Below are 11,863 nucleotides of genomic sequence, written 5' to 3' on the forward strand. Positions count from 1 at the left end.
GTGTTTGGGTGGGGAGGAAGGGGAGAGGAATGCTAAGCCGTGATTGTATCAGTGTGAATCCATCCACTGCCTGGCCTGGGGCCCCGGTGTGTTCTTCCTATATGTGGGAGTATTTGTTTGGACCTGGGAGTACGCTAAAGTTTTCATTTTGTTTTATTTTAGGGGGAGGGGAGAAAACACCTACCCGTCGCCCCAACAATTTTATCTGTACATACAAGCGTCCAGTGGAGTTCCACGTCACGCGGCGCGGGTACATGGTCCTTGATGGTCTGCTGCGCCATCAACTTCTCCAGGTGATGTGGAGGGCCTTCCGCGATCGCCACGTCGCAACTTAGAGGTCTCTTTCTCTGTGTGTCTGTCACAAGGACACCCCCTCCCGCCCCCTCCCTTCTCTGAGAAACGGGGGGGGGAGGAGAAGAGAGAACACTGGAGGAAAAAGTCAAGGGGGTGTGGAGGTGGGGGGATGCGGTGGGGGGGGATGAGGGAAGGCCAGAGGCAAGGCAAGTCAGCCCGTCGGCGGGCGGTGGGCCCGGGCGATCCGTCTCACCAGGTCCTGCCGTATAGCAAAGTGGAGCAAGACATGGCGGTCCCGTAGTCCGAGCCGGACGAGTTCAGGTGGGACAAGGCGGAGACCTGGCTCTGCAGGGACGAGGGGCTGCCGCCCGCGTGCTGGCCCAGGTCGGGCGACTGCCCCGCGCTGCTGGCCTGGTGGCTCTGGTGCTGGCCCAGGCCGGCGCCGTTGGAGGCCACGGTGATGGCGGTGGCGGCCGCCTGCTGCTGCTGCTGCTGCTGCTGCTGTTGGTGGTGGTGGCCCTGGAGCGCCGCCGCCACGGCGGGCGCGTTGGAGCCGGCCTGGCACGGCTTGCCGTCCTTGACCAGCACGGGCACGGCCACGCGGCGCGGCGACTGCTGCTGCTGCTGCTGCTGGCAGGCGGCGCTCCCGTCCTGCTGCTGCATCTGCTGCTGGGCCGCCTTGTCCTTGGCCTGGCGCTTCATCTTGTAGCGGTGGTTCTGGAACCAGATCTTGACCTGGGTGGGCGTCAGGTGGATCATGCTGGCCAGGTGCTCCCGCTCGGGCGCCGACAGGTACTTCTGCTGCTTGAAGCGCCGCTCCAGCTCGTACACCTGGGCCTGCGAGAAGAGGACGCGGCGCTTCCGCCGGGGCGTGCTCTGCAGCGGCGCCATGCCCTTGCCCACGTCGCCCAGCGAGCTCAGGCCGCCCATGCTGCCCATGCTCATCCCCGAAGACGGGCCCATGAAGCGCGAGACTGCAAGCAAGAGAAAGACGCGCGTTAGTCGGGCCGCGGGATCCGGGCCGCGAGCGGGGGGGGGGCGGGCCGGGGGAGCGCGTGGCCGGACCTCTGGCCCCCGGGGCGGCCGCCGCTTTGCTGAAGCGCGCGCCTCCCGGAGGACCTCCAGATCCCGAGGCTCCCCCGGGAAAGGGGCAGAGGAGCCGGAGAAATCCTGGTATGAAACCGGATTCGAAAGGGAGAAGTTGTTGTCTGAAGTACGGATCGGTGGCCGGGCGGGCGGGGCAGGTGGGGGGGCGGCTTCTGCACATCTCCCCACTGATCCCGGGGCCTAAAAAATCCCCATCCGAAGTCCTGCTCACGGAGTGGCTAGACAGAAGGAAACCGCTAGAAGGACTCCAATAACGGTAGTTTTACATATACACACAGTGTGTAGATAAGGCATAGTTTTATACACAGACACACAGAGATATGTGTGTACACACACACACACACACACACACACACTCAGATGGAATCCTCTAAGAATAATAAGCTCTGTTTCTAGAACACCGCTTACGCCTTGCAACCTGTCAAATGAATAAATGCGGTGTTTCCGCCCGCTCACACCATCTAAGGAATGATATGTTTCTCCAGGTTTATTAATTCTGTTTAATATCGTTCGGAAGCTGATTTCATATTCGTGAACTCGGTCAGGGTTAGGGCCCCAATTTATTTTGCACCTGTCCGAATTTAATGAAGTTTCATTGTCACCACCCAAACCGCCTTGCCTTAACTTTCTGTATAGCCTTGGATTTATTTGAACGATTTCTTTGCGTCCAAACATATTTTTTTTTCTTTTTGAAAATTATTCATACACATACGGCTTCGTCCGCCCCCTTCTTTTCTTGTGCCCGCTCGCTCTCATTTGTCCGGGAGTCCCATCCGTCCCTCACGGACGGAACCACCCAGAGTGGTCTAATAAACCCCTTCTCCGTTCTCTCAGAATGCGATTAATCGCCGAGTTTAGTCGAAGGACGCAAGAGCTGTCCCTCCCTCCCTCCCTCCCTCCCTCCTCCAGCCATAGCTGGGACGGAGCCGAGAGTCCAGGAGAAGGTCCAAAACAAATTACAAAAGAAAAGAAGGGGAAAAGGAAAGGAAAGGGGGCGAAAGAAACCCCATGTGCACGCGGGGTGGGGTGGGGTGGGGAGTGTCCAGACCAACTTCAGGCAGCCGGCTGGCAAGGGGGGCCATCTCCTTCCATCCGCGCCGTGGATGCTCCTCCAGGTCCCCGATCTAACCGCTACTCCACACTCCCCCTCCTCCTCGTACCGCGCAAAGGGGAGAAGGGCAAGGGCGAGCCCGGCGCACTTACTTGTGGAGAAGCGGGGGTCCGGGTTGGCCCCGTACCATCCGGTGGCGGAGGCGCTGTTCCTCATGGTGTCCTGGTAAGGCGGGAGGTCGCCCATGTTGCCATTGCAGTAGCCCCCCATGGCGGTGTGGGAGAGCTGGGGCACCCCGGCGGCGGTCATGTGGTAGGCGGCCGCGGCGACCGTCCCGTTGTGGCCCATGGGGTGCTGCTGCATGCCGGGCTGCGCCACCTGAGGCTGCCTGTACGCCGCCAGCGGAGCCCCCAAGTTGCTCCCCTCCATGGCCACTTTCTTGTAGCTTTCCTCCAAGGGGCTCAAGATGTCAGACACTGAGAAAGGAGTCGTATGCTTTGGGCTCATCGACATGATTCGGCGGCTGGGGGGAGAGGAGGGAAAAAAAGGGAAAGGGGAGGCAAAACTCTCTCTCTCTCTCTCTCTCTCTCTCTCTCTCTCCCTCTCTCTCTCTCTCTCTCTCCCTCTCTCTCTCTCCTCTCTTTTTTTTTCTCCTCCAAATATTCTGCTGTGTTGCCTCCACGCCGATCTTGTTGGATGAACACGTAACCGAGTGGACCAAGTCCGCCTTAATTGGATTGAGTGGAGGCTCAGAGCTGCCTTTCGTTTGTTTTAGCCAGACGCCAGGTTTTAGGTTGCCACCAGAGGCGGGGCGAGCGCTCTAAAGCAACAAGACAATAGAACCCCGCATCTCGCCCGAGATAATTAGCGTACATGCTGATGACAAGGTAAACACCTTTAAGTTGGACTTCGCAGGGCTTTCTTTCTCTTTCTTTCTTTCTTTCTTTCTTTCTTTCTATCTATCTATCTATCTATCTATTTGGGGAAGAGGATAGGGGAAATGCCTCCCCCCCCCCCGAACCAATCAATTTTATGTATGAATGTACTTATTTTTCTGGGAGGGGGGGGAATCCAACCCTAATGTTGGAGAGAAGAAGAAAAGAGGTTCTAAAATGGATGGGGCTTTATTCCTCTTCTCTCTCCCCCCCCCCTCCGCTGGCGCCCCTCCCGGGGCTAAATTTCAAAAGGAAGCCAGTTCAAATGCGAGCCCTCCTCCCCCCACTCTCCGCACCCCACCCACCCTCACCCCCACCCACTTCCGCTCTCCGCATCCTCCTCCTACCTCAGTCTGAACGGGAAGGTCAGGACTGAAGAACTGGATTTAGCCACCGCCACCCCTCCCGGCCTCCCGTTAGGGAGGAAAGAAAGAAAAGAATAGTCTCTGTAAGAAATAATACCGGGACGGAACGTTCACACATAGCCAAGTTGGCAGAAATTCTGCCTCTAGGCAGACATTGGAAGGATCCGAGAGAGAGAGAGAGAGAGAGAGAGAGAGAGAGAGAGAGAGAGAGAGAGAGGGAGAGGGAGAGGGAGAGGGAGAGAGGGAGGCTCAGGGGTTGTCTAGAGCAAACTACTTGTTCCTTATCAGGGGCTGCTTAGGAGGCATAAGCTATGGAGCCTATAAGAAGCTTATCTGTCCGAGTGTCCCAACGCATCCCCCTCCCGCGCCTGGCCAAATATATGTTCTCTCTCCCCACCCACCGCATGCAATCATCTGATCGTTTTGTCTAGCTCGTTACTCTGCAGACAGATGGAAGTTGAAACTTCTGTGGTGGTGGGGGGGGCGATGGGCTGGGGGGGGGAGGGCGAAGAGAGAATGTGTAAAGCAATTGTATAAGGATGATGGGTTGCTAGAAAACACATTAAAGCTAAGAGCCCGTTTGTTATTTTCCAATAGGCAGCGTGTCACGCTCTCCTCCGGGCCACATCTAAACCTTAGAAGCGCCTCCGCGCGTTATTTATGAATCAGAGACGCCGGGGATGGAAAAGACCGGTTGGGTCATCACCCCGCCAGTGGAGAATTGTGTCTTTCATTTCCTAATATTCCGCTCAGCCTAATTGCGGCCACCTCGGTGTCAAGAGAAATCGAGAGCGCCGAGCTGCCGCCCCGCGTGATGGAGGCTCGAAACTCAGCCCCGATCCACAAGCTGCTTAAGACGGCACTGCTGCCGGGGCGGGGGCAGGCGGACGAGGGAAGAGACCCTGGAGAAGATGGGCCGCCATCCCACCCCCACCCCCACTCCCACCCCCACTGAAGCCGCTGGCGCATATCCCAGCTATTTGAACGGGGCGGAGGGGGTGTGTGGATCGGATCGCCTCCCTTTTTGACAGAGGGAGGGCTAGGACTAGGCTTAGGTGCTCGTGTGAATCCAGGTCATTGCAAAAATATGGAAAATGTGCACGGTCCAAGGGGAAGAAACGAAAAGAATCTCTGTGTAGGAGGAAGCCAAGGGGGAGAGGTGGTTGGGGGTGGGGGGGAGAGAGAAAGAAAAGGAAGGAATGCGAGAGTGGAGGAGGGACCCAGCCCTTACACACACACACACACACACACACACACACACACACACACACACACACCGGCCTAGACTGTTAGTACCTAATTTAATAAAGCGATCCTTTGAATCTGAAGGAAATGGGCAGCCAAGGGGGCAGTTAACCTGGTGAGTTTTAGAGCCTCAAATAACGGTTCGGTAATTTGCTCCCCCCCCCCCCCCGTAAATATATGCCGTCGTCTCTCGGCTGGGTTGTGCTTTAAAAAAGGAAGCAAGCGGGGTGGGGGAGAAAGTAAGTAAATAAATACAGGCAAAGGCGCTCTTGCCGCTACCCTGGAATAACTAAATATCTTTGTCTAAAGTGGCTGCGCAAATGGCCCGTCGCTTTGTCACTGGCTCCGTATTAGTGCATAAGGATCATTTTGCTTCAATTGGGAGCCACTCGTGGAGTAGGCAAGAAAGTGCTTAGGAGGAAGTAGGTGCCCAGATGAGCGTTCACATCCTCCAAGTACAAGGCGGCGCCTTGATTACACTTTACCGTTCGGCAAGAGGTGAGCAGCTTTTTGGGCCACGCCAATCTAATTGCAGCAACTTTTCAATCAGGGCCTCAGGTTTCCCCTCGACTCCCCCGGCGCCGGGGTAGCGATCGCCGCCGCCGCCTTAAGGCTGCGCAATCCCAAGCCCGCTCGCAAGTCCGCTCCATTGAAATGAATGGGACCGACTTCCCGAGCGGAGGCGGATAAGACCGGCGATCCGCTAGCGCGCTTGTAGCATGGAACAGCAGCGTTCATTAACGGAACGGCGTCCGAAACCGCGTCCCTTTCCGTAGAAGGAAATCCCATTTATTTCAATCGAGTTTTGTTCCCGAGAAGTTCGTTTGGATCGCAGTGCCATCAAGGTTCTGAGTCGCGAGTTGATCTTCGTGCCAGTTGCCCTGAGATTTCTGGCTTGCTAATGAAAGGGGGGAACTTTAAAACTCGGGAGATCAAAAGCCTCACTTCTGATCGTCTTTCCTAAATTCCATCATCGCTTTTTTTTAAAGCAAGGGTTTGGTCTTCTTGGGTAGGGTCCGTGGTCATTCTGTTTGCCAGAGTGTATCATTCTGCTCTTTGGAAAATAAATGAAAATTAAATGGAAGTATTAAAAAATAATTTAGTTATCTAAGGGGCTCAAAGTTATTTTCTCTTCTCAGATGTTTTTAAAAATTGGTGACTTCATGACTGTGCTGTTAAGAAAAAGGAACCCAGCAGCACACAACGTCAACAACACAAATAATTAGAAGGGTCCTAGAAGTATATGCAAAAATAATATTGGGACTGGACCGGATCCAAATATCTGTTATAACTAGAAATTCAAGCTTCAGTATAGAGACACTGTAATCATTAATTATACTGACTTAAAAAAAATCTTTAAGTTAACATATTTCAATTTTTTAAGACCTGAAGTATATATACATATATCACCAAGAATACAGATTGGTATATTCTCTTTCTTACTTACTTTTTAAAGGTATATAACCCAAACATGTATTATGGACCTGAATTCAGCTTGCTCAAAAAATACTCCCCCCACAGCACAAAATCAAAATTGTTTATCATGTTCATCACTGTAAAAACAAAATAAAACAAAACTTCCTAGCAGAAGATCAAACTAATAGTATTAGTGGACAGATTCATATTTTAGGTTGCAATTTAGAGTAAAACAAATTGACTAGGAAATATGGAACTCAAAACATTCCTTAATTAGTCAGATCTGCTAAGTTGTACTGTAAGGTGCTTCCTACCTAAGAAAAAAGAATTCAGCAACCTTTGTTCTGTGATGTTTTAAACAACCAGGCACTAACATTATTTATTTTCTCATTTCAACAGGCCCTCTAATTTATTCGCTTATAACTATGAAGGTGGGTTTCCAAACCTTTTAAAGCCTCCCCGCACTCAGGCATGTTCTTTGGACCATATCTTGGGATAGAAAATTGGAGTTTCTGTTCTACTATGGAGGCCTCTTTCGATGTACATTATTAAGGGTATCAGACTTTTGATCAGGAAAAAGGAACACCTCCTCTACCTAGAAGGATCCAACCATCCGTGTAGTCACATGAAGTGTCTATAGAAGGGCAGTGCAGAGCTATTCAAATAAACGGGAATTTTGCCACAGAACTAAACGAGGAGTGAATCGCACCCAAAGGGAAGCTTTTGCGTTATACAGCCCGATCCCCTAATGAGTTAAAACGGAGTGTTTGGATTTTAGCCGATATAGGGGGCCTCGATCATACTTCCACTGCAGTCCCAAATACCTTTACTCTGAAGCAGTTTCCTGGATTTAAAAAGAGCTAATTGTGCTAAGGGGCTCTAATTCTGTTAGAATCAGTCAACGCAGTACACATAAGCTCGAGGCGTGTGTCCCGTGGAGGAGCCCTGCACTCAACAATTCGATTGACTTGGATTGGACTACTCTGGAGTAAAGGGCTCTTGCTAACCTTTACCCTAGAGTAGCCCAGTTCAACTCAGTTTAATTGCAGGGGATTCCATGAACAGCAGCGTGTGGTAGATTTTTCTACTGTTTTCGTTGGGACCTCGATGGCACCCACCTACCTAGCCTCTGAATGCGGAATTAAATTCCGCCGAGCTGACTCGGGCTTACTTCCCGAAGGTGTGTGGAGGGCGGCAGCGTCTCATCCCGGATCGGGCTTCGCATCCCCACCACGACTCACCAAGCCAACTGGGCGAAACTCGGAATAAGGGAAGGGCACTTTCTTTTCCTTTCTCCCTTTCCTTTTGAAATCTCCCTCTCCAACTTGATTTGGACCGAGGTGCCTTGGTGCAGAAAGCCTGAACGCCTCCTTTTCAGCACTAGTTTAATCACTCCATATTCTTTCACCTGGCTGATTTTTTTTCCCTTTCTAAATGCGGCTAAAAAGAAGTGGAGTGCAAAAGAAATAGGAGGAGGGGAAGCTATAATGCCGTTGGCCTGCTTGAAGCCCCCCCCTTTAAATTTTCCTGCAGGAGAGTCGCCCAAGTCTTCCCCCATCCCGCCCCCTGTGTCTGCAGAATGCTTTTGATTTACTTCCCAGAGGCTACAGGGACGCCTCTTCAATTGCTTCTGACCCCACACAATCTGATTGATAACACTCTAGGTTGGGGGGGGAGAGAAGGAAAGGGGGGGTCTGTCAATCAAACGGTGCCAAACCTAACATGGACGGTGGTGCCACCAACCCCAACCTGTTCCCTCGTCAACGGAATTGCGGGGAGCGCAGAGGCGTCGAGGCCCTTCTCAAAAGAAAGCGCACCGGGAATCTCCAAAGGAGAGCAAGGCAGCCGCTCCAATCCTCTCCCCCTCCCCAAATCCGTGCCGTCCTTTAAGTGTAGCTGCCAAGCACTTTCTCAGTGAAAAGAGAAAACTCGCCAGCGCAGTCCGGGATGAAGCTATTAAAAGTTACGTCTATAGACGTTTTGGAGAATAGAGGCGTTTCTCTGAATTGGAAAGCGACCAAGCAAGAATTCTCACCAGCTATTCTTAAAATATAAGTCCTAACGAGACCTGCATACGACAAATAACTCATTTCATAATCATGGCTTTAATACATCGACGTTAAAATAGAGGTCTTTATAATATGGCATCTATGAAAAGTCTGAACACAGAAAGTCGGCGCCTTTAATATTTCCAGGCATTCCCAGAAACAGAAATACCACAGAAGTCCGGTTCCAAGAGGCCTCCAGTCCCTGCTGAAACCAGATTCCACCCCATCCTACCCCCGTCAGATGTGTTCACTCCTTGGCGGAAAATCCCTCCTTTGAAACTTACTTCCGAGTAAGTATGCGTAAGATGGCGCCCTTCATTAGCAACTAAGCGCGAGCTTAGGCACTTCGCTCCCAAAGCTTAATGAATAACGCTCTTAAACCAAAGTGGTCTGGAACAGCCTCTTCCCAAGACATGTCTCTCTTCTCCACGGGGAGGTTTCAGGACAACTGTATAAATCCGAACCAATTGTGAAGTGTAGTGGCTGAATTTTGGATCAGAGAGCGCACACGCACGCCCAACACCCCTCCTCTGACTGCTCCCAGGAGTTCTCTTCACAAGCCAGCCCCAGCGGTATTTTAGCTGGAGCAGCCACACTCGCCTTAAACATATCTAGGCGGAACAGGGCAATCCGCCCATAAACTTTGAGTGAGCCACTGTGGTGCCACAAATCCACGGCCAGGCAGTACTTTTACTGGGACCAACTAAACACGCATAAAATTGTGGGCAAGCTTTCCAGGTCTCTTCATCAGGCAAGGTGTTACAGAAAGCAAGTGTGCTTTGGGGGCGAGGGTAAAGAGGGTGGGAGAGAGAAAAGGTTTATAGTAGTCATGATGTCTGCATGATCAGAGGCAGAAGATGGAGTGGACGAAGAGGCGCAGTCTTAAATGGATTAGGCCCCAAGATTAAGTGTTATGCAGGTTTCACGTTACACACGTAGGGCTCTTGGGGCAAGTCATGGCCGATTCCCCCGTTTTTGAAAATATAAAATCCAGCTGTTAGTGTAGATGCCTTTGTGGGCAGAGAACAATAACACTATTTTATATTAGCAAAGTTGGAGATTAATTTCGGGTGGCGCACTTTTTGCGGGGGAGGGGATGTAAGTTCCACTGAAACCAGGGGAACCCATTCCAGGTTAAAATGAGCAAAACTGATTTAAATGGGTGAGTTCTGACTACATTGCAAATTGTGCATTCTACTGTCAAGACTATTTGAGGCTGTAATGTTTCTAACACTAGCGGGACGGTGCTACCGACACATTCTCTAATGATCTAGGACTGGTTTAGAATCGTTTTGGGAAGAAATGGATTTAGTTTGGTATCCTTTCCACGGGCACTCCCTTCCACTGAAAACCAGGCTAGGCATGTAGGATGAGGTCTCAGGCTTTGCCGTTAGAGTTCCCCTGGCCCCGCCCCTTCTTTTGTAGTTGAATTCGCTCTTTGACTGAGATTTGCCCCAATTGAGGTACGCAAAATGGAAATTATAAAAGCACCCCTCCCCCGCAAGTTTCTCTGGTGCAAAAACACAGTAGGGTAATTTTAGACTCTGAATGTAATGACCTCTTTTCCCCTCTCTCTTTTGTTGTAGCATGTACTACTCAGCTTTCTGCGATCCAGACGGAGAGGTGGGTAAGAAATAATAATAATAATAATAATAATAATAATAATAATAATAATAATAATAATAATAATAATAATAATAATAATAATAATGTGACAAGGTAGTTGCCAGGCCTATTGCGTTTGTGGACCCTCCTGCTCATTCTCCTGAATGTGGCCAGCCTGGACATTTGCCCCCAAGTCCTGCTCTGAAGGCAACACAGCTCTGGCAACACATACAGTGAGCATTTAACTCACACCTACAAAAGAAGAGCAGTGCTGGATGAGACCAAAGGCCTGTCTAGTCCAGCATTCTGTTTGCATGGTGTCCAAGCATACGTCCACAAGCAGGACATGAGTACAATAGCAACCATCCATTGTGTTTCCCAGCACCTGGTATTAAGAGACATCTTGCCTTGATAGTGGAAGTAATATATAGCCATGATCACTAGTAGCCATTGATTGCCTTATCCTCCCTGAATATGTGTAATCCTCTGTTAAAGCTGTTCAAGTTGGTGGCCATCACTATATCTTGTAGTAGGGAATTGCATAGTTCATCTATGTGCTATATGAAGCACATATGGCACAGCATTTTTTCCTGTCCTGAATCTCCCACCATTTAGTTTCAATGGAAGACTCCAGGTTCTAGTATAATGGCCCTATTTACTTTCTTCACACCATGCATTGTTTTAAATATCTCTATCCCATCTCCCCTTACTCATGTTTTTAAATGTTAAATAGACCCAAATCTTGTAATCTTTCCTCATTGGAGAGTTGTTCCAGCCCTTTGATCATTTCGGTTATCCTGTTCTGCTTATTTCCCAACTCTACAATATCCTTTTTTGAGGTGCAGTGATCAGAACGGTACATGGAATATTCCAATTGCAGTGGCACCATAGGTTCGTATAGCAGCATAGTAACATTGGTACCATAGTAGAGTGACTATATGAAAAGGAGTAACTTTAACAGTTGTATTAAAAAGGGAATTTTAGCAGGTGACACTTACGTGAATGCAGCACCTGGTAAAATTCCCTCTTCATCACAACAGCTAAAGCTGCAGGAGCCTTGCTCTCTTTTGTATCTGGTTTAGGCAGGGCTCCTGCAGCTTTAACTCTTGTGATGAAGAGGGAATTTCACCAAGTGCTGCATGCATGTCAGTGACACCTGCTGAAATTCCTTTTTCAATGCAACTGTTAAAGATACAGGAGCCCTGTTGTCCATTCCATATGTTCACCCTAATTGTCAATAATGTCTTGCAGTCTACACAGAAACCCCTCTCCCCATAGCTGGAATAACCAGAGGGCTAAAGCAGGTGCAGGTCCCAGTCCCCAGCCCAACTTCTGGGGTGGGTGGCACTAGCTAGCCCAGATTCCAGCTTTCAAATAAAAAAGAGCAAGCCTCTAGCCCTTGCAGAATCCAGGATAGGAGGCAAAATATTTAGCCACATTCCAATTGTTTTGTCCAATTGTTTTTTGAGAAATGAGCCTGCTACCACAATTCAGTGTGTTTAGCCAATGAGAAAAATTGCAGTGATGATCAAGATTTGGCTAGAGAGATAAGTACAGAGTGAAGAGTTGTCCGCAGAAATGACTTTCTGGTTCCTGTTGAGACTCTCCCTCCTTTGTTGATCTAACCTCATAGAATAATGATTATCACCCATAGAAAACAATTGGGAAATCCAGAATTTTGTAGTTGTGATTGGGCGGAAGCGTAACCAGCCCCAAAACAATGAGTATCAGGAATGACAGGAGTTTATGTTCTTTCTAGCTCAGGTCTTATTTCATCCCTCTCCCCCCAATCACCTT

At 50.0% G+C, this 11,863-nt stretch overlaps 1 protein-coding gene across 1 annotated transcript; it reads right to left on the reverse strand.

The window, feature by feature from the left end:
• Positions 1-543: 543 nt before the first annotated feature.
• Positions 544-2,968, reverse strand: NKX2-1 (NK2 homeobox 1). The gene is made up of 2 exons (XM_063118898.1): positions 2,605-2,968; positions 544-1,268 (listed from the first exon to the last, which is right to left on the reverse strand). Exons 1-2 carry the CDS (start codon positions 2,963-2,965, stop codon positions 544-546), a joined length of 1,086 nt encoding a protein of 361 aa, XP_062974968.1. The 5' UTR covers positions 2,966-2,968.
• Between the last annotated feature and the right edge of the window lie 8,895 nt (positions 2,969-11,863).

This window comes from Elgaria multicarinata, chromosome 2 (genome assembly GCF_023053635.1).
Source record: "Elgaria multicarinata webbii isolate HBS135686 ecotype San Diego chromosome 2, rElgMul1.1.pri, whole genome shotgun sequence".
NCBI classification, from domain to species: domain Eukaryota; kingdom Metazoa; phylum Chordata; class Lepidosauria; order Squamata; family Anguidae; genus Elgaria; species Elgaria multicarinata.